This window comes from Mesoplodon mirus (assembly GCF_964341445.2).
Source record: "Mesoplodon mirus genome assembly, chromosome: 5".
NCBI classification, from domain to species: Eukaryota; Metazoa; Chordata; class Mammalia; order Artiodactyla; family Ziphiidae; genus Mesoplodon; species Mesoplodon mirus.
In genome coordinates, this window is record NC_138980.1 from 74,854,545 (window position 1) to 74,877,707 (window position 23,163).

General features: G+C 37.4%; 1 protein-coding gene across 1 annotated transcript in view; it reads left to right on the forward strand.

The window, feature by feature from the left end:
- Positions 1-23,163, forward strand: part of MEIKIN (meiotic kinetochore factor) — a gene marked incomplete at both ends in the record, with an annotated part of 122,241 nt that overhangs the window by 70,330 nt on the left and 28,748 nt on the right. Inside the window, one exon of the mRNA XM_082623298.1 lies at positions 6,402-6,521. Within this exon, the coding sequence (XP_082479424.1) occupies positions 6,402-6,521 (120 nt within the window). The remainder of the gene's footprint in view (positions 1-6,401; positions 6,522-23,163) is intronic.

The following is a 23,163-nucleotide window of genomic DNA, read 5'->3' on the forward strand; positions in this document are numbered from 1 at the left end:
CTTTGTATTTCTGCAAGTCAGTTGTTACTTCTTTTTCATTTCTAATCTATTGATTTGAGTGTTCTCCCTTTTTTTCTTGAAGAGTCTGGCTAATGGTTTATCAATTTTGTTTATCTTCTCAAAGAACCAACTTTTAGTTTTATTGATCTTTGCTATCGTTTTCTTCATTTCTTTTTCATTTATTTCTGATCTGATATTTATGATTTCTTTCCTTCTGCTGACTTTGGGGTTTTTTTTGTTCTTCTTTCTCTAATTGCTTTAGGTGTAAGGTTACGTTGTTTATTTAAGATGTTTCCTGTTTCTTAAGGTAGGATTGTTTTGCTCTAAACTTCCCTCTTAGAACTGCTTTTGCGGCATTGCATAGGTTATGGGTCATTGTGTTTTCATTGTCATTTGTTTCTAGGTATTTTTTCATTTCCTCTTTGATTTCTTCAGTGATCTCTTGGTTATTAAGTAGTGTATTGTTTAGCTTCCATGTGTTTGTATTTTTTACAGGTTTTTTCCTGTAATTGTTATCTAGTCTCATAGCGTTGTGGTCGGAAAATATACTTGATATGATTTCAATTTTCTTAAATTTACCAAGGCTTGATTTGTGACCCAAGATATGATCTATCCTGGAGAATGTTCCATGAGCACTTGCGAAGAAAGTATATTCTGTTGTTTTTGGATGGAATGTCCTATAAATATCAATTAAGTACATCTTGTTTAATGTATCATTTAAAGCTTGTGTTTCCTTATTTGTTTTCATTTTGGATGATCTGTCCATTGGTGAAAGTGGGGTGTTAAACTCCCCTACTATGATTGTGTTACTGTCAATTTCCCGTTTTATGGCTGTTAGCATTTGCCTTATGTATTGAGGTGCTCCTCTGTTGGGTGCATAAATATTTACAATTGTTATATCTTCTTCTTGGATTGATCCCTTGATTGTTATGTAGTGTCCTTCTTTGTCTCTTGTAATAGTCTTTAGTTTAAAGTCTATTTTGTCTGTCATGAGAATTGCTACTCCAGCTTTCTTTTGATTTCCATTTGCATGGAATATCTTTTTCCCTCCCCTCACTTTCACTCTATATGTGTCCCTAGGTCTGAAGTGGGTCTCTTGTAAACGGCATATATTCTGGTCTTGTTTTTGTATCCATTCAGCCAGTCTGTGTGTTTTGGTTGGAGCCTTTAATCCATTTACATTTAAGGTAGTTATCAATATGTATGTTCCTATTCCCATTTTCTTAATTGTTTTGGGTTCGTTATTGTAGGTCTTTTCCTTCTCTTGTGTTTCCTGCCTAGAGAAGTTCCTTTAGCATTTGTTGTAAAGCTGGTTTGGTAGTGCTGAATTCTGTTAGCTTTTGCTTGTCTGTAAAGGTTTTGATTTCTCCATCAAATCTGAATGAGATCCTTGCTGGGTAGAGTAATCTTGGTTGTAGGTTTTTCTCCTTCATCACTTTAAATATGTCCTGCCAGTCCCTTCTGGCTTGCAGAGTTTCTGCTGAAAGATCAGCTGTTAACCTTATGGGGATTCCCTTCTGCATTATTTTTTGTTTTTCCCATGCTGCTTTTAACATTTTTTCTTTGTATTTAATTTTTGATAGTTTGATTAATATGTGTCTTGGCGTGTTTCTCCTTGGATTTATCCTGTATGGGACACTCTGTGCTTCCTGAACTTGATTAACTATTTCCTTTCCCATATTAGGGAAGTTTTCAACTATAATCTCTTCAGATATTTTCTCAGTCCCTTTCTTTTTCTGTTCTTCTTCTGGGACCCCTATAATTCGAATGTTGGTGCATTTAATGTTGTCCCAGAAGTCTCTGAGACTGTCCTCGATTCTTTTCATTCTTTTTTCTTTATTCTGCTCTGCAGTAATTATTTCAACTATTATACCTCTCAGGTCACTTATCCGTTCTTCTGCCTCAGTTATTCTGCTATTGATTCCTTCTAGAGAATTTTTAATTTCATTTATTGTGTTGTTCATCACTATTTGTTTGCTCTTTAGTTCTTCTAAGTCTTTGCTAAACGGTTCTTGTATTTTCTCCATTCTATTTCCAAGATTTTGGATCATCTTTACTATCATTATTCTGAGTTCTTTTTCAGGTAGACTGCCTGTTTCCTCTTCATTTGTTAGGTCTGGTGGGTTTTTACCTTGCTCCTTCATCTGCTGTGTGTTTCTCTCTCTTCTCATTTTGCTTAACTTACTGTGTTTGGGGTCTCGTTTTCGCAGGCTGCAGGTTCGTAGTGCCCGTTGTTTTTGGTGTCTGTCCCCAGTGGCTAAGGTTGGTTCAGTGGGTTGTGTAAGCTTCCTGGTTGAGGGGACTAGTGCCTGTGTTCTGGTGGATGAGGCTGGATCTTTTCTTTCTGGTGGATGAGGCTGGATCTTGTCTTTCTGGTGGGCAGGTCCACGTGTGGTGGTGTGTTTTGGGGTGTCTGTGGCCTTATTATGATTTTAGGTAGCCTCTCTGCTAATGGGTGGGGTTGTGTTCCTGTCTTGCTAGTTGTTTGGCATAGGGTGTCCATCACTGCAGCTTGCTGGTCGTTGAGTGAAGCTGGGTCTTGGTGTTGAGATGCAGATCTCTGGGAGATTTTCACTGTTTGATATTACGTGGAGCTGGGCGGTCTCTTGTGGACCAGTGTCCTGAACTTGGCTCTCCCACCTCAGAGGTACAGCCGTGACGCCTGGCTGGAGCACCAAGGGCCTCTCATACACATGGCTCAGACCAGGTATGTGGGGAGTTTCTTGCCTTATGGGAGGTCTGAGTTCTTCTGCCAGCATTCAGTAGGTGTTCTGTAGGAGTTGTTCCACATGTAGATGTATTTCTGATGTATTTGTGGGGAGGAAGGTGATCTCCACATCTTACTCCTCCGCCATCTTGAAGCTCATCTCTCTCCTTGTGGTTTTGATTTGTATTTCCCTAATGGCTAGTGATATTGAGCATCTTTTCATATGCTTATTGGCCATTTTTATATCTTCATTTGAAAAATGTCTTTTCAAGTTCTTTGCCCATTTAAAAAATCAGGTTGTTTATTTTTTTTGCTGTTCAATTGTAGGAGTTCTTTATATATTCTAGATATTAACCCCTTATCAGATATATGGTTTGCAAATATTTTCTCCCATTTTGGGGGTTACCTTTTCATTCTGTTGATAGTGTCCTTTGATGCACAAAAATTTAAATGTTTATGTAGTCCAGTTTGTCTGTTGTTGTTGTTTTTGTTGCCTTTGCTTTTGTATCACATCCAAGAATTCATTATTAAATGCAGTGTCATGAAGGTTTCTCCCTGTGTTTTCTTCTAAGAATCTATAATTTAGCTCTTACCCAGCCAGGGTTCTTCTTAAGTTCAACTAAACAGCAGTTATACAGCTTGCAAGCAGAGCAGGATCAGATGTTCCTCTTCAGCAGGAGCAGTCCTCACAGAAGTTCATGTCGTAGCTTACGTAGAAGTCTGGGGACAGCTCAGATACAAGGAGATGAGATCCAGTATCTTTTGTAATAACACATAGGCGTAGCTTCCAGGGTCCCCACAAGGGATATGCCTAATTACAAGAGTCACAGAAGCCCAAAATATGGTGCCTTTTCTAGTATTTATTTACTTGTAGTGCATGTATAGTTCCTCCCAGTCCAGGTGCAATTTCTCAATCAGATACCATTTTTACCCTAAGCAATGTTACCTAGTAATACAGTTGACATTCTTACCTTTATCCTAGTGGAACAGAGCTGGAGAGTTAACCAAAGATCACTTTTTCAAGATGGGGAAAAGATTTCTGTGAACACTCTGCTCATAATATTTCCAGTGTTCTAAAGATTAATACTTTTTCCAGAAAATGGGTTTCATTTTTTATTCATTTTTGTTTTATATTTTGGGTTAAAATGTATATATGAGAAATAAGTGTTTAAAAATGAGTTTTTTCCCCTACAAAACTAATCTATTGACTAATTTGTAAATACCAACATCTTTTTAAAATTAAGCTATAATTCACATTTTATAAAATTCACCTTGCTAAAATGTGAATTCAGTGACTTTTAGTATACTCAGAAGGTTATGCAGCCATTACCCCCTAATTTAGGAACATTCAGGAACATTTTTAGGAACTTTTTTCATCACCCCCTTAGCAGTCAGTTACCATTCCCCCCATCTCACCCTTCAGCGCCTTCAAATTACTAATCTACTTTCTGTGTCTTTAGGTTTGCTTATTAATAAGTGGCCATTTCATATAAATTGTATCATACAGTATGTGGCCTTTTGTGTCTAGCTGCTTTCACTTATAATATTTTCAAGATTCATCCATGTTACAGCATTTATCGGTACCTTATTCCTTATTTGTGGCTGAATAATATCCCATTATAAGGATATACCACATTTTATTTTCTAATTCATCAGTTTATGGGCCTTTGGATGAATAATAGTGCTATGAGTGTTCGTGTACAAGTCTTTGTATGGATATATGTTTTCAGTTTTCTTGGGTATATACTTATAAGTGGAAGAAGAATTAATCGGTTACATGATAACTGTATGTTTAATACTTTTTTTGTGGTGGACTTTTAAAAACAGCTTTATTGAGGTACAGTTCACCTATTTAGAGTATAAATTTCAGCGTTTTTTAGTATATTCACAAATATGTGCCATTATCACCCCAGTCAATTTTAGAACATTTTTATCACCTCATAAACAAACCCTGTACCCTTTAACCATTACTATTATCCCCTTATTCCTCCATCCCACTATCTGGCCCCAAACAACCACTAATCCACTTTCCATCTCAGTAGATTTCCTGGACATTTTATATGAGTAAAATCATATAATATGTAGTCTTTTGTGACTGACTTCTTTTACTTAGCATAATGTTTTCAAGGTATCAGTACTTCTTTCCTTTTCATGACCAAACAATATTCTATTGTGTTCATGGCCATTTGGGTTATTTCTGCCTTTGGACTATTATGAATAAAGCTGCCATAAACATTCAGGTACAAGCTTTTGTGTGGATATATGTTTTCATTTCTCTTGAGTGTATACCTAGAAATAAAATTGAAGGGTTATATCATAGCTCTATGGTTGATCATTAGAGGAATTGATAGACTGTTTTCCAAAGTGGTTGAATAGTTTTACATTCCCAGCAGCAGTGTATGAGTGTTCTGATTTGTCTGTATTCTTACCAAAACTTACTATCATCCATCTTTTGGGGTGTGAAGTTGTATCTCATTGTGATTTTGTAATGGAGCTTATTGGCCCTTTGTATATCTTCTTTGGAGAAATATCTACTCAGATCCTTTGCTCATTTAAAAGTTAGGTTATTTGTCTTTTTATTGTTGAGTTGTAAGTGTTGTTTATATGTTCTAGATACTAGACCCTTATCAGATAAAGGATTTTCAAATATTTTCTCCCATTCTGTAGGTAAATACCGGTGTCTTTTAATAAATAAAAATACTTTTGAGAACACTTAATGGCTTAACATTTTAAGGTTTACATTTTGTTACCAAATGAGTCTGAGACTAATTGCCCTTTGGTTCTTCTACACCAAATGAGGCATATAGATTCCCCTCAAGTCCAAGCTGTCATTCCTTGGCTGACTACACTGAAAGGAGGCCAGTTGACTCAAGGACTTCTGGAGATTTTCATTTTCTAGGGCCTCACTTTAATGTGACCTTCCTAACACTGTTTCAAGATACACATGGATAGGCCTGAAGTTGTTCTGTCCTCCTACAAGGAAGAGGAGCTAGGCAAGGGTAGACGCCCCCCCACTTCCTACCCAGCACAGTTGATAATTCATTTTGGGCACACATACATGTGGTGTAGCCAAGGTTCAGGCCAGACCTAGTCTGATCTGGATAGTCAACACGACAAAGCTTCTTGGAATCCCAAACTAAAGAGTATGGATCATGACCTTGGTTTTAAATATTTTGAATTTGATGTAGAAATATGTGGTGATTTAAGTAATCTGATAATGATATGGTTATGGTGCTCAGGAAAGAGATAGAGATTTAAAAATCTCTAACGTAAAATTGGTAGGCAAAAAGAAGGCAAGGGTAGAACACTGGGGGAAGGCTGACAGTTCAGGGAAGAGCCGGAGAAATTATTCCATGAGGTGTAGTTGCTGGGTATGTGAATTTCATTTAGTAGGCACTTAACATATATAAATTAAATTGTACTTTAGCAAACAAAAATTCCTATTTAAAAAATAATTTTAAAGCTAAAGAGCCTTGTATTCTTCTTTATAGATTCACTTGTTCCCAGTTAAACATGCATCTTTTGAAGAAGTATTTCTAAATATCAGCAATTATATTAATTCAGATAAAATTATTCATATGTCAAGTTTACAAGAAAATAATACTATTGAGAGAGTAGTTCAACTTTCCTTTAATTAAAAATATTGTTTTTGCCACATTGAGCTTCTACAAAAGAGTAATATATTCTTTTATAGATTGATTTGTCCTCAGTGCAAAAAACATCTTTTGAAGAACTGTTTCCAAATGTCAGCAATTATGTTAATTCAAATGAAATTGTTCCTGTGTCAACTTTGCAAGAAAATTCTTCAAATGAGGTAGTATTTTCAAATTTTCCTTCACTTAGTAAAAGAAATAATTAACTGTTATATTGGATACTTTGTATATGAGATACTTTAAGAGATCTGTAACTCAGTTGAGGCTAACATCATCTACATTTGGAGTCAGCTATCAGATATAATTCCAAATAAAAGATATTAGGCTGCCACAGCCAAAACACTGCATCATCAGGACCTAGGGATATTAAACAACTAGAGGAAATAGTATTATCCTACTTGAATCCAAAACTCAGTTTTTGTCTGTGCATATAAATTGTAGACATCAAACTAGTTGTGTTAGAATGAATATATGGAAGTACTATGATCCTCTAATAAAACTCATAACTCTAAGGGCCGTGGGGGGTGGGGTTGGAGTAAAGAAAGAGGATGACCAGAAAAAGAGAGAAAAACAGAAGAGAGAGAGGGAGAGAGAAAGAGACAGAAAGAAGGGGAGAGAGGGAGAGAGAAAGAGACAGAAAGAAGGGGAGAGAGGGCAGACAAGAGAGACAGAGATAAAGAATAAGACAAGAAAGAGGCAGAGAGAAAAAAAAATTAAAAGGCAGAAGTTGGGTAGTGGTTCATTGCAGCTAGACCTTTTCACTGTGACCCTGGAGTGAAGGTGGGGATGCAGGTGGTGAGGAGAAAGTTGGAGGTGAGATTGTAGAGATCAACAGGGGCCAGTATCAAAGAGCGTCTTATAATCCATGTTAAGGAATTTGGATTTTTTCTTGAGGGGGGGCTGCTAAGGGATTGTAAACATGATATATCAAATGTTCTTGTATAAAGTTTATTTTGGCTCCAGGGGTGGAGAACAGATTATAAAAGGCTGAGACTAGAGGCAACTTGAGGGATAATCTCCAGAGAAAGAGAGTAAGAGAAAGAAAGAATATAGGGTAAGAGGCTTAAGGATAGTAAAAATAGTTTGAAATAATAGTTTGGGGGAATGGAAGAATTAGGGAAACCAAGATTATAGCCCATTGTTGAGATCCCAGTTGAAACTGAGAACTATTGCTTTTTAAAAAAACATTCCTTGGGCCTCCCTGGTGGCGCAGTGGTTGAGAGTCCGCCTGCCGATGCAGGGGATACGGGTTCGTGCCCCGGTCTGGGAGGATCCCATATGCCGCGGAGCGGCTGGGCCCGTGAGCCATGGCCGCTGGGCCTGCGCATCCGGAGCCTGTGCTCCGCAACGGGAGAGGCCACAACAGTGAGAGGCCCGCGTACCGAAAAAAAAAAAAAAAAAAAAACATTCCTTATTGAGGTATAATATAATTGACATGCAATAAACTGCACATATTTAAAGTGTGCAATTTAAAAGTTTTCATGTATGTAAGCACCTTTGAAACAACCACCACAATCAAGATAGTGAAAATATCCATCACCAAAAGTTCCTCCTACCATTTTATAATTTCTTTCTTCCTGCCCCACCCTCTGCTCCCTAAGCAACTACTGATCTAGTTACTGTCATTATAGATTGGATTTTGGAGTCGAGAGAGAAAGAGAGAGAGAGAGAGAAGGAGAGAGGGAGAGGGAGGGAGAGGGGAGGGGGAGGGAGAGGGAGAGAGAGAGAGAGAGGGAGAGAGAGAGAGGGAGAGAAAGAGAGAGAGGGAGAGAGAGAGTTTTTTGGTCTGGCTTCTTTTACTCAGCATAATTATGAGATTCAGCCATGTTGTTGAGTGTATCAATAGTTTGTTCCTTTTTATTGCTAAGTAGTATTCCATTGCATGGTATACCATAATTTATTTAACCATTCACCTATTTATGGACATTCAGATTGTTTAGCTGCTGGGAACATTTGTGTACAAGTATTTGTATTGACAAAGAATCTCTCCTTGATCAAACTTGAGTTAGGCTACTCTGAGCCCTCTTCTCAACTTGGCCTTGACCTTGGGCTTCCGCGTCCATCCTTGAATACAGTTTTAGCAAGAATTCTGCTACGTCAGTTTAGAGAGAGTCCCCCACCACTGATACCTGATCACCCTGGCTGCCTTTAGCAGCCTGACCTATTAAGTCTAATTCGGTTACTGCACACAATTTCATCGAGTATGCAATGGGGAGGGTTTTCCCACACCTCCAACAAGCAATGCTCCAGGCACCAGCTGGGTATCATAGATTTCAACCCAATTCTGACACTATCTACCCAGAGATAACATCAGATTCTGCAGGTAAAGGACTCCGTCCCACAGGAACACCTTCCACTTCAGACACCAATTGCAAGCCCAGGTTATTACCTATGTTTCTGACAGACTGGCTACAAATTGGAGGTTCCTATGACCCCATTCTTGGACTTCAAGTTCCATTCACAAGTCCAGGTTGTTACATTTACTTCTGACTTACTGGCTATAAATCAGAGGTTCTCACAACCCTCTCCTTGGGTTTGATTAATTTTTTAGAGCAGCTCACAGAACTCAGAAAAACATTTTACTTACTAAATTACTGGTTTATTATAAAAGGATATAATTCAGGAACAGCCAGATAGAAGACATGCATAGGGCAAGGTATGAGGAAAGGGTGCAGAGCTTCCATGCTTTTTCTTGGAGTGCCATTCTCCCCGAATCTCACCAACCCAGAAGCTGTTTTTTTTTTTTTTTTTTTTTTTTTTTTTTGTGGTACTCGGGCCTCTCACTGTTGTGGCCTCTCCCATTGCGGAGCACAGGCTCTGGACATGCAGGCTCAGCGGCCATGGCTCACGGACCCAGCTGCTCCGCGGCATGTGGGATCTTCCCTGGACCGGGGCATGAACCTGTGTCTCCTGCATCGGCAGGCGGACTCTCAACCACTGCGCCACCTGGGAAGCCCAACCCAGAAGCTGTTTGAACCCTGTACTTTTGGAGTTTTATGGAGGCTTCATTACACAGACATGGTTGAGTAAATCAATGGTCATTGGTGATTCATTCAACCTCTAGCTTCTCTCTCTTCCCTTATGAGGAGAGGTTATGGTGTGGGCCTGAAATTTCCAACCCTGTAATCACATAGCTGGTTTCCCTGGCAACCAGTCCCATCCTTTTTTTAAAAAATTAATTAACTTATTTATTTATTTTTTGGCTGCGTTGGGTCTTTGTTGCTGCACGCGGGCTTTCTCTAGTTGTGGTGAGTGGGGGCTACTCTTCATTGTGGTGCATGGGCTTCTCATTGTGGCTTCTCTTGTTGCAGAGCACAGGCTCTAGGTGCGCGGGCTTCAGTAGTTGTGGCACGCAGGCTCAGTAGTTGTGGCTCGCAGGCTTAGTTGCTCAACGGCATGTGGAATCTTCCCAGACAGGGCTCAAACCCGTGTCCCCTGCATTGGCAGGCGGATTCTTAACCACTGCGCCACCAGGGAAGTCCCTCATCCTTAAGTGCAGTTCAAAAGTCACTTTATTAATGTAACAAAAGCTACCTCATTGCTCTCATCACTTAGAAAATTCCAAGGGTTTTAGGAGCTCTATGCCAGAAATGGGAGCAAAGATCAAATATATATTTCCTATCGTAAATCATAGTATCACAGATCAGTTTAGCAAGAATCCCTGTGCCCTTGATGACTCCTCATAGCAGTTTTCCATCCTCTGATGACTTCACTCTCTTCATTGGCTATAAATCCCCAGCTGCCTTTGCTGTTTTTGCAGTTGGACCCAATCTCTCTCTGCTATTGCAGTACCCCTATTACAGTAGTTTTGAATAAAGTCTTCCTTATTGTTTTAACAAGTATCAGAATATACTTTCTTTTACAGTATGGATGTATATTTTCTTTCCTCTTGGGTAGATATCTAAGAGTGGAAATTGCCAAGCTGTCTTCCAAAGTGGTTATACCGTATCTTACATTTCCACTAGCAGTGTTTGAAACATGTAGTTCCTTGTGAAACAGTGTCATTTGAAGAACATAAATTTTTAACTTCAACGAAGTCCAACTTGTCAGTTTTTTAATGGGGTGTGCCTTTGTTGTCATATCTAAGAAATCTTTGCCTAACCCAAGGTCACAAAGATATTCTATGTTTTCTTTTTTTTTAATAAATAAACAAATTTATTTATTTATTTATTTATTTATGGCTGTGTTGGGTCTTCATTGCTACACACAGGCTTTCTCTAGTTGCGGCGAGTGGGGGCTACTCTTCGTTGCAGTGCACGGGCTTCTCACTGTGGTGGCTTCTCTTGTTGTGGAGTATGGGCTCTAGGTACGCGGGCTTCAGTAGTTGTGGCACGCATGCTCAGTAGTTGTGGCACACAGGCCCAGTTGCTCTGCAGCATGTGGGATCTTCCCAGACCAGGGATCGAACCCGTGTCCCCTGCATTGGCAGGCAGATTCTCAACCACTGCGCCACCAGGGAAGCCCTGAATTAATTTTATTACATGATGTAAGGTATGGATTCAAGTTCATTTTTTTTGCATATTGACATTCAGTTATTCTAGCACCATTTGTGGAAATGCTATCCTTTCTTCGCTGTATTGCCTTTGCATCTTTGCTGAAAAACAGTTATCCCTATATATGTATGGGTTTGTGTCTGGATTCTGTATATTGTTCCATTCATCTACTTGTTTACCTTTATGCCAGTACCATGCAGTATTGAATAATGTGGCACTATAGTAATTCTTGAAATCAGATAGCGTTACCCCTCTAACTTTGTTATTCTTTTTCAGTTGTTTTGGCTATTCTAGGTCCTTTGCATTTCTATATGAATTTTAGGATCAGCTTGTCAATTTCTACAAAAAAAGAAAAAAAAAACAAAACCCTGAGGGGATTTTGATTAAGATTGCATTGAATCTGTAGATTAATTTGAGGGTAATTGACATCATAACAAGATTGAGTTTCCCATCTTAAGAAAAAGGTGTATCTGTCCATTTATTTAGGTGTTCTTCAATATCTCTCTGAAATATTTTGTAATTTTTACTGTACAGGTCATTATTCCCACCTGATGTTATTATTTCTCACCTAATATCAATATTTCATATTTTTGATGCTATTAATTTCAATTTCTCACTATTCATTGCTAGCATATAGAAATATACATTTTTTTGTGTTTGATTATTATATTAGTCTTCTTGGGCTGCCATAACAAAATACCATAGACTGGGGTGGATTAAACAACAGAAGTTTATTTTTTCCCAGTTCTGGAGGCCAGGAAGTCCAAGACCAAAGTATTGGCCTATTCAGTTCCTGATAGTGCTCTTTTCCTCACTTGTAGATGGCCACCATCTTGCTATGACTTCACATGGTCTTTTCTCTCTTTGCACAAAGAAAGAGAGGGCTCTGGTGTTTCTTCCTTTTCTTATGAGGGCATCAGACCTCTCAGATTTGGGCCTCACCCTTATGAACTCATATCACCCTCTCATAGACCCTATCTCCAAATACAGTCTTATTGAGGGTTATGACTTCAACATATGAATTTTGTAGGGACACAAACCCTCAGTTCATAACAAAGGTACTGTAAACTTGCTAGTCTTAATTATCAGCTCTGGTAGTTTCTTCCCCTAAAGGTTCCATTAGACCATAGGCGATTATGTCATCTGTGAATAAAAACAGTTTTACTTCTTCCTTTCCAATATGGATGCCTTTTTTTTCTTGCATAATTGCATTGGCTCCATCCTCCTGTACAATGTTGAGAGAGAGAAGTAGGGAGAGCAGACATCCTTGCAGCAGTTCACTATTAAGTATGATATTATCTGTAGGTTTTTCTTAGGTTGAGGAAGTTTCCTTCTATTCCTAATATGCTTGAGAGAGTTTATCAGGGATGAATGTTGGATTTTTGCCAAAGGTACTTCTTGTGTCTTTTAAGGTGATCATAGGGTTTTTCTTTTTCAGTTTGTTAATATGGTGAATTGATGATGATTGTGAATTGAATATAATATAATTGAATATAATATATTGATTGACATTATATTAAATCAACTCTGCATCCTAGGATAAACCCTACTTGGTTGTGGTGTATTTTTCTTTTTATATATTTTTGGATTTGATTTGCTTAAATTTTTGCATCATTGTTCATGAGGGTCTGGTCTGTACTTTTATTTTCTTTTGATGTGTATGTCTGGTTTTGGTATCAAGAGTAATGATAACCTCATAGAACAACTCAGGAAGTATTCCTTCCTCTTCGATTTTCTGGAAAAGAGATAGTATTATTTTTGCCTTAAATGTTGGGTGGAATTCACTTTTTTTTTTTTTTTTTTTGGTGGTACGCGGGCCTCTCACCATTGTGGCCTCTCCCGCTGTGGAGCAGAGGCTCCGGACGCGCAGGCTCAGCGGCCATGGCTCACGGGCCCAGCCGCTCCATGGCATGTGGGATCCTCCCAGTCCGGGACATGAACCCGTGTCCCCTGCATCGGCAGGCAGACTCTCAACCACTGTGTCACCAGGGAAGCCCTGGAATTCACTATTGAAGCCATCTAGGCCTGGAATTTTCTTTGTTGGAAGGAAATAAACTATAGTTACAACCTGTTTAGGGCTATTCAACTTATCTCTTTCTTCTTGAGTGAATTTTAGTAGTTTGTGTATTTCAAGGAATTTGTCCATTTTCTATAAACTTATTCATTTATTGTCAAATATTTATAATCTCTTATTATTCTTTAATATATTGGCATCTGTAGTAATGTAATCTTTCTCATTCCTGGGATAATTTGTGTCTTTTTTTTTCCCTGAACAATCTGGTTTCTGCTCTGATATTTTCTTTAGTCTGCTTACTTTGGGTTTAATTAGCTCTTCTTTTTTTACTTTCTTAAGGTGGAAGCTGAGGTCATTGATATGAGACCTTTCTTCTTTTCTAATATAGGTTTTAATGCTACACATTTCCTTCAACTACTGCTTTAGCAGCAACCCACAAGTTTTGACATGCTGTGTTTTCATTTTCATGCACTTCAAATACTTTCCACTTTCCCTGTTTATTTATTCTTTGATCCATGGGCTGTTTAGAAGTGTGCTATTACCCAAATATCTGAAAAATTTCCAGAGATATTTCTGTTACAGATTTCTAATTTCATTCCATTGTGGTCTGAGACCATACATTTTATGCCTAGAATCCTTTTAAATTTGTTGAGACATGTTTTATAACTAATATGGTTTATTTTGGTGAATGTTCTGTGTGTACTTGAACATAATGTGTATTCTGCTTTTGTTGGGTAAAGTGGTCTATAAATGTCAATCAGGTTAGATTGATTGGTAATGATGTTCAAGTTGACTATATCCTTGCTAATTTTTTGCCTACTTGGTCTATTGATTATTAAGAGGTATTGAAATCTTGTACTATAACGGTAGGTTTCTCTATTTCTCCTTTTAGTCCTATTCTTTTTTGTTTCACCTATTTTGAAGCTCTGTTACTAGGTTTATAAACATTTACAGTGCTTAGGATTGTTATGTCTTCTCGATTAATTCACCCCTTTATCATGAAAGACCTTTTTTATCCCTGGTAATATTCTTTGCATAGAAATCTCCTTTGTCTCATATTAATATAGCTACTCCAGCTTTCTTTTGACTGTTGTTAGCATGGTGTATATTTTTGCATCTTTTTACTTTAAAACAATTTTTAGAGAAGTCTTAGTTTTATAGCAAAATTGAGAGGAAGGTTCAGTGATCTTTCATATACTCACTACTCCCACACATGCATAGCCATAACCATTATCAACATCATTCACCAGAATGGTGCATTTTCTTACCAAGAATAAGCCTACATTGACATATCATAATCACCCAAATCCATAGTTTAATTTAGACTTCAATCTTGGTGTTGTACATTCTGTGGGTTTGGACAAAAGTATAATGATATTACAGGCATACCTCAGAGATATTGCAGGTTCAGTTCCAGACCACAGCAATAAAGTGAATATCACAATAAAGTGAGTTACACAAGTATTTTGGTTTCAAAAAACTTGCATATAAAATTATATGTATATAAAATTGTATTTATACTATACTGTAGTTGTTTAAGTGTGTAGTAGCATTAAATCAAAAAAAATCTTAATTAAAAAATACTTTATTGCTAAAAAATACCAAAACAATTATAATAATCAAAGTTCACTGATTGCTAATGACCATAACAAATATAATAATGAAAACATTTGAAATATGTGTGAATTACCAAACTGTGACACAGAAACATGAAGTGAGCAAATGCTATTGGAAAAATGGCACCAGTAGACTTGCTGAACACAAGGTTGCCACAAAACGTCAATTTGTAAAAAAAATACAGTATGTGTAAAGTGCAATAAAGCAGAGAGCAATAAAACAAGGTATGCCTATAATTATGGTATTGTATAGAGTATTTTCACTGCCCTAAATATCCTCTGTGCTCTACCTATTCATCTCCCCTCACCTACTCCTGACAATCATTGATCTTTTAGTTTAATTATCTCCATAGTTTTGCCTTTTCCAAATGTCATATAGTTGAAAACATACAGTATGTAGCTTTTTCAGTTTGGCTCCTTTCACTTAGTAGTGTGCATTTTAGGTTCATCCATGTCTTTTCAAGACTTAATAGTTCATTTCTTTTTAGCACTGAATGATATTCCATTGTCTGGATGTTTATTTTCCACTCACCTACAGAAAGACATCTTGGTTGCTTCCAGGTTTTAGCAATTATGAATAAAAGCTGCTGTAAATATCCATGTGCAGATTTTTGTGTAGACATAAGTTTTCAACTGATTTGGATAAATACCACGGAGTGAAATTGCTAGATCAAATGGTAAGAGTATGTTTAGTTTTGTAAGAAATCACCAAACTATCCTACAAAATGGCTATACCATTTTGCAGGCCCACCAGCAAAGAATGAGAGTTTGTCTTGCTCCGCATCTTCACCAACATTTACTGTTTTCAGTGTTTTGGGGTTTGGCCATTCTAGTAGGTCTGTGGTGGCATCTCATTGTTGTTTTAATTTGCATATCCCTGATGTGAAAATATGATATGGAGCATCCTTTCCTATGCTTACTTGCCAGCTGTATATCTTCTTTGGTGAGGTGTCTGTTAAGCTGTTTGGCCCTTTTTTTTTTTTTTTTTTTTTTGCGGTATGTGGGCGTCTCACTGTTGTGGCCTCTCCTGTTGCAGAGCACAGGCTCCGGACACGCAGGCTCAGCGGCCATGGCTCACGGGCCTAGCCTCTCCATGGCATGTGGGATCTTCCCAGACCGGGGCACGAACCTGTGTCCCCTGCATCAGCAGGTGGACTCTCAACCACTGTGCCACCAGGGAAGCCCTGGCCCATTTTTTAATTGTGTTGTTTGTTTTCTCATTGTTGAGTTTAACAGCTCTTTGTATATTTGGGGGATTTTTGGTTTGGTTTGGTTTTTTTATTATTTATTTATTTATTTATTTGGCTGTGTCTGGTCTTTGTTGAGGCATGTGGGCTCTTCGTTGCGGTGTGCGGGCTTCTCTCTAGTTGTGGTGCGTAGGCTCTAGAGCACACGGGCTCAGTAGTTGCAGCACATGGGCTCTCTAGTTGTGGTGCACGGGCTCCAGAGCGCGCAGGCTCAGTAGTTGCAGCGCATGGGCTCTAGAGCATTCAGGCTTAGTTGCCCCACGGCATGTGGGATCTTAGTGCTCCAACCAGGGATCATTAGTCCCCTGCATTGGAAGGTGGATTCTTAACCACTGGACCATCAGGGAAGTCCCTCTTTGTATATTTTGAATAACAGTCCTTTATCAGATGTACCTTTTACAAATATTTTCTCCCAATTTGTGGCTTTTCTTCTAATTCTCTTGATACTCCCTTTTGCAAAGCAGAAGTTTTAAATTTTAAGTAGATCTAGCTTATCAGTTATTTCTTTCATGGATCATGTCTTTGATGTCATATCTAAAAAAGCATCACCATACCCAAGTTTATCTAGGTTTTCTCCTATGTTGTCTTTTAGGAGTTTCATAGTTTTGCATTTTACCTTTAGACCTGTGATCCATTTTGAGTTAATTTTGGTGAAGGTTGTAAGGTCTGTGTATAAATTCATTTTTTTTTGTATGTGGATGTCCATTGTTCCAGCACCATTTGTTGAATAAAGTATTTTGCTTCATTGTATTTCCTTTGCTCCTTTGTCAAAGATCAGTTGAGTATATATGAGGGTCTATTTCTGGGTTCTCTCTTCTGTTCCATTGATCTATTTGTCCACTTTTTTGCCAATATCACACTCTCATGATTACTATAGCTTTATAATAAGTCTTAAAGTTGGATAGTGTCTGTCCTCTGACTTTGTTCTTCTCCTTCAATATTGTGTTCTCTAATCTGGGTCTTTTGCCTTTCCATATAAACTTTAGAATCAGTTTTTCAATATCCACAAAATAACTTGGTGAGATTTTTATTAGGATTGCACTGAATTTATAGATTAAGTTGGGATGAACTGCCATTTTGACAATATTGAGTTGTCTTATCTATGACCATGAAATATATCTCCATTTATTTCATTCTTTTTTGATGTCTTTAATGAGTTTTTCTCATATAGATCTTATGCATATTTTGTTAGATTTATACCTAAATAATTCATTTTGGGGGGTACTAATATAAATGGTAATGTGTTTTTAATTTCAAATTCCAATTGTCCATTGTTGGCCTATAGGAAAGCAGTTGACTTTTGTATATTAACCTGTATCCTGCAACCTTGCTATAATTGCTTACTAGCTCCAGGAGTTTTTTTTTTGTTGTTGTTGTTGTTGACTCTTTTGGATTTTCTGCATAGACAATCATGTCATCTGCAAATAACAACAGCTTTATGCCTTATTTACATTCTGTATATCTTTTATTTCCTTTCTTGCCTTCTTGAATTAGCAAAGACTTCCAGTAGAATGTTGAAAAACAGTGGTGAGAAGGGACATCCTCCTCTTATACCTGATCTTAGTGGGAAAGTTTCAAGTTTTTCACCATTAAATATGATGTTAGCTGTAGGTGTTTTTTAATAGATGTTCTTTAGCAAGTTGAAGAAGTTCCTCTCTATTCCTAGTTTACTGAGAGTTTTTAATCATAAATGAGTATTGTATTTTGTCAGTGCTTTTTCTGCATCTACTGATATGATCATGTGGTTTTTCTTCCTTAGCCTGTTAATGTGATAGATTGCATCAGTTGATTTTTAAGTGATGAGCCAGCCTTGCATACCTGGGTTAAATCCCACTTGCTCTTGGTGTATAATTCTTTTTTATACATTGTTGCATTTCATTTGTTAATATTTTACTGAGGATTTTACATCTATGTTCATGAGAGATATTGGTCTATAGTTTTCTTACTTGTAATGTCTTTTTTTAGTGTTAATATTAGGATTATGCTGGCCTTGGAGAATAAGTTAGGAAGTGTCCCCTCTGCTTCTGTCTTCTGATAAAGATTGTAGAGAATTGGTGTAATTCATTCCTTAAATGTTTGGTGGAATTCACCATTGAACTCATCTGGGCATGGTGCTTTCTGTTTTGGAAGGTTATTCATTATTGATTCAATATCTTTAATAGATATAGGGCTATCCAGGTTGCCTTTTTTTTGAGTGCATTTTGGAAGATTGTGCCTTTCAAGGAACTGGTCCATTTCATGTAAGTTATCAAAGGTGTAGGCATAAAGTTGTTCATAGTATTCTTTTATCATGCTTTAAAATTTTGTGGGCTCTATTGTAGTATTGTCTTCTCTTTCATTTCTGATAGTAATAATTTGGGTCATTTCTCCTTTTTTTCCTAGTTAGCCTGTATAGAGGCTTGTCAATTTTATTGACCTCTTCAAAGAACCAGCTTTTGTTTTTGTTCGTTTTCTGTATTGGTTTTCTCTTTTCAATTTCATTGGTTTTTGCTCTAATTCTTATTATTTCTTTTCTTCTGCTTACTTTGGATTTAATTTGCTCTCTTTTTTTTTCCTGTTTTCCTAGGTGCAAACATAGATTCTTTATTTTAGGTCTTTCTTCTTTTCTGATATGAATATTCAATGCTATCAATTTCCCTCTAAGCACTGCTTTTGCTGTATCCCACAAAGTTTCATAGGTTGTGTTTTCATTTTCATTTAGTTCAAAATGGTTTAAAATATATCTTGATATTTCTTCTTTGACCCATGTGTTATTTATCTCTAAGTATTAATCTCTAAGTATTTGGGGATTTTCCAGCTGTCTTTCTGTTACTGATTTCTAGTTTCATTCCATTGTGACCTGTTAGCACATACTGTATGCTTTCTATTATTTTAAACTTGTTAGGATATGTTTTGTTACCTAGAATATGATTTATCTTGGTGAACATTCCATGTGAGCTTGATAAAAATGTGTAGTCTGCTGTTGTTGGATGAAATAGTCTGTAGATGTCCAATGTATCCAGTTGATTGATGGTGCTGTTGAGTTCGACTATGTCTCCGCTTGTTTTCTGCCTGCTGGATCTATTTCAGAGAGAGAGGGTTTTAAAGTCTCCAGGTACTATAGTGGATTTATCCATTTCTCCTTTCTGTTCTATCCATTTTTGCCTCATATAGATGCTCTGTTGTTAGGTACATACACATTAAGAATTTTTATGTCTTCATGAAGAATTGACTTATTTATCATTACATAATGCCCTGCTCTACCCCTTATAACTTTCCTTACTTTGGATTCTGCTCTATCTAATATTAATATAGCTACTCCCACTTTCTTTTGATTAGTGTTAGCATGTTATATGTTTCTCCATTTACTTTTTCTTTTAAATTTTTGTTGGAGTATCATTGATTTACAAGTTGTTATTCAATAATTTCAGGTGTACAACAAAGTGAATCTGTTATATGTATATATATATCCACTCATTTTTAGATTTTTTTCCTATATAGGCCATTACAGAGTACTGAGTAGAGTTCCCTGGGCTATACAGTAGGTCCTTAATAGTTATCTATTTTATATATATTACTGTGTATATGTCAATACCAATCTTCCAATTTATCCCTCCCCCCATACCCTCTGGTAACCATAAGTTTTTATTTTCTACATCTGTAACTATATTTCTGTTTTGTAGATAAGTTCATTTGTACCCTTTTTTTTAAGAATCCACATATAAGCGATATCATATGATATTTGTCTTTCTCTGACTTACTTCACTCAGTATGACAATCTCTACATTCATCTTGTTGCTGCAAATGGCATTACAGTATTTCATTCTTTTATGGCTCAGTAATATTCCATTGTATATATGTACCACAACTTCTTTATTCATTCCGCTGCTGGTGGATGTTTAGGTTGTTTCCATGTCCTGGCTATTGTAAGTAATGCTGCAGTGAACATGGGGTGCATGTATCTTTTCAAATGATGGTTTTCTCTGGATATGTGTCCAGGAATGGGATTGCTGGATCATATGTTAGCACTATTTTCAGTTTTTTAAGGAACCTCCATACTGTTCTCCATAGTGGCTGTACCAGTTTACATTCCCACCAACAGTGTAGGAGGGTTCCCTTTTCTCCACAGCCTCTCCAGCATTTATTGTTTGTAGATTTTTTGATGATGGCCATTCTGACTGGTATGAGGTGATACTTCATTGCAGTTTTGATTTGCATTTCTCTAATAATTAGTGATGAGCATCTTTTCACGTGATTTTTAACCATCTGTATGTCTTCTTCGGAGAAATGTCTATTTAGATCTTCCACCCATTTTTTGATTGGATTGTTTGGTTTTTTTTGATACTGAGCTGCATGAGCTGTTTATATATTTTGGAGATTAATCCCTTGTCAGTCGCTTCGTTTGCAAATATCTTCTTCCATTCTCAGGGTTGTCTCATAGGTTGTCTCTTTTCATTTTGTTGATGGGTTTTTTTTGCTGTGAAAAAGCTTTTAAGTTTAATAAGATCCTATTTGTTTATTTTTGTTTTTATTTTCATTACTCTAGGAGGTGGATTGAAAAAGATCTTGCTGCAATTTATGTCAGAGAGTCTTCTGACTAAGTTTTCTTCTAAGAGTTTTATAGTATTCAGCCTTAATATGGCAGAATAGGAGGACCTGGAGTTCACCTCTCCCCACAAATACATCAAGAATACATCTACAGGGCCTCCCTGGTGGCGCAGTGGTTGAGAGTCCGCCTGCCGATGCAGGGGATACGGGTTCGTGCCCTGGTCTGGGAGGATCCCATGTGCCGCGGAGCGGCTGGGCCCGTGAGCCATGGCCGCTGGGCCTGCGCATCCGGAGCCTGTGCTCCGCAACGGGAGAGGCCACAGCAGTGAGAGGCCCGCATACCGCAAAAAAAAAAAAAAAAAAAAAAAAGAATACATCTACAAATGGAACAATTAGCTACATGTGAAAGAATGGAATTAGAACACTCCCTAACACCATACACAAAAATAAACTCAAAATGGATTAACTGGAAATCAAAGCAACCTCAAATACCAGTTACATATATAGAAGATTTTCATTCTGGAAATGCACTGAGTCTTTGAGTTGGGAAAAGGTTTATCTTCAAAATACATAATGGTTCAGGCAGGGGTGCAGAGCACCAATCTTTCAAGATGGATGTTGGCCCAATCAATCAACCTCAGACTGTAAACAACTAATACAGATAGGAACCTCAGGTAAATGTCAGCCCTGGAGTCAGATGGTGGATGACAGGAAAAAGATTTTCCTTTTTTTCCCCCAGGTACTCTGAAAATGGACGTTTTATGAGACTGAGACTTAATAAGTGTTTCTCCAATTCAGTTTCGTAAATCTTAAAATCAATGGAGGTTCTACCCTATTTATGGTATTTGGTAAATTATGACCACTTTTCCTTGTTTTTTCTGAAGTAAATACTTATCTTGTTTACTTGTTGTATTAGTTCCCTAGAGCTCCAGTAAAAAAGTACCATAAGCTAGGTGGCTTCTTGAAAGAACAGAAATTTATTCTTTCACAGTTCTGGAAGCTAGTAGTCTCAAATCAAGGTGTTGGCAGGGCCATATTCCCTTTGAAGCCTCTAGGGGAGGATCCTTCCTTCCTTCTTCTGGCTTCTCTTAGCCCCAGGCATTTATTTGTTTGTGGCAGCATATCTCCAATCTCTGCCTCTATCTTTGTATGGCTGTCTATGTGTTTCTGTGTCTTCTTATGGCATTCTCCATGTGGGTTTTGTGTCCAAATTTTCCTCTTCTTTGAAGGATAGCAGTCATACTGGATTAAGGCCCACTTCTAATGACCTTATCTTGATTAAATCTGCAAAGACCCTATTTTCAAATTAGGTCACCTTCACAAGTATTGAGGGTTAGGACTACAAAATATCTTTGTTTGGGAGGTCACAATTCAACCCATAACTTGTCTTCTTGTTTTTCTGTCTAATCAGTCCTAAACTCTTTGCCAGTTATCCATGTGGCCCCTCAAGATTTTCATTTTTATCAAGTTTTCTATGAATTTCAACTATGCCATGTTGCCATTCTGCCTGGGGCATAGTTATCTTCCTAGGATCTTCCTATGCAATGATCCTAATAATTTACTTTGCCTCTCTCCTGTTTCTTCTATCCTGTAGCTTTCTCTTTCTGCCTTATGTTGGTGGAAGTGATCATCCATTAGCCTCCTGAGAAAGTGAACATGGTATAGAAATTGTTAGAGATTGAAAATCTTTTTATTCCATCCTCACATATGATTGGTAGTTTAAGCTGGTTGGGGAATTATAGGTTGGAAATAATTTTCTTTGCTAGCATAATTCTATTATAGTTCTGGTTTTCAGTATTGTTTTGAGAATCATTCTTGTTCCTAGTCTTTTATTAATGAACAATTTTTCCTCTGTGGAGGTTAGAAGGATCTTCACCTTATCCTCAGTGTTTTGAAATTTCATGATCATGTTCCTTGGTATAGGTTTTTTTCCATGTATTATGCTAGAACATGGTGGGTTCTTTTAACCTGGAAGCATAAACACTTTGGTTTGGGGACTTTTTTTCATATTATCTCATTGATAATCTCCTTCTCTCTGTTCTTTCTCTTTTTTCTGGAACATCTATTATTTGCATAGTGGACTTCCTGTACCAGCCCTCTCAATTTCTTATCTTTAAAATAATCTCTTTATCCTTTTGTTCTACTTTCTGGGAGGTTCCCTCAGTTTTATCTTCTACATCTTATATTGAAGATTTTGCATTAATGCTATAATATTTGTAATGTACAAGAGCTCCTTTTTGTTCTCTGGATGTCGCTTTATAATATCATACTTGTTTCATGCTTGCCATATCTTGTAATGTTAATTAGCTAATGTTGATGTTTTCTTTTACTACTGTAGTCTCTGTTTCCTCCAAGATGTATCCTTATTTCTTTTTTTAAATTTTCTTCTTTTTCCCTCTTTTCCCCTCTTCTTTCCTCCCCTCCCCTCTGTTCTTCTCTTCTCCCTCCCTCCCTCCTTCTCTCCCTCCTTTCCTCCCTCCCTCCCCTTCTTCCTTCCATCCTTCTTTCTTTCTCTTTCTCTCTTTTTCTTTCTTTCCTTCTTTCTTTCTTTTTCTCTCTTTCTCTCTTTCTCTCTCTCTCTCTCTCTCTCTTTCTCTCTTTCTCTCTCTACTCATATTTAAGATTGCAGATCTAAAAAGCTGATTGGACACCCTAGTTCCTGGGTGGAGCTTGTCAACTGTGAAATTCATTGTAGGGTGATTTTGCTGAACCTTTTACTTGTATCAGCAACATTAGCTCTTTCCTTTTGGACTGCAGAGAGCAAAATCTTTCAATCTCTTGCCTGGAGGATAAAAGCCTCTTAGGGTTGGGCATCTCAGCACCACTTTTGTGATGAATTGGGAGATTGGGATTGACATATATACACTAATATGTATAAAATGGATAACTAATAAGAACCTGCTGTC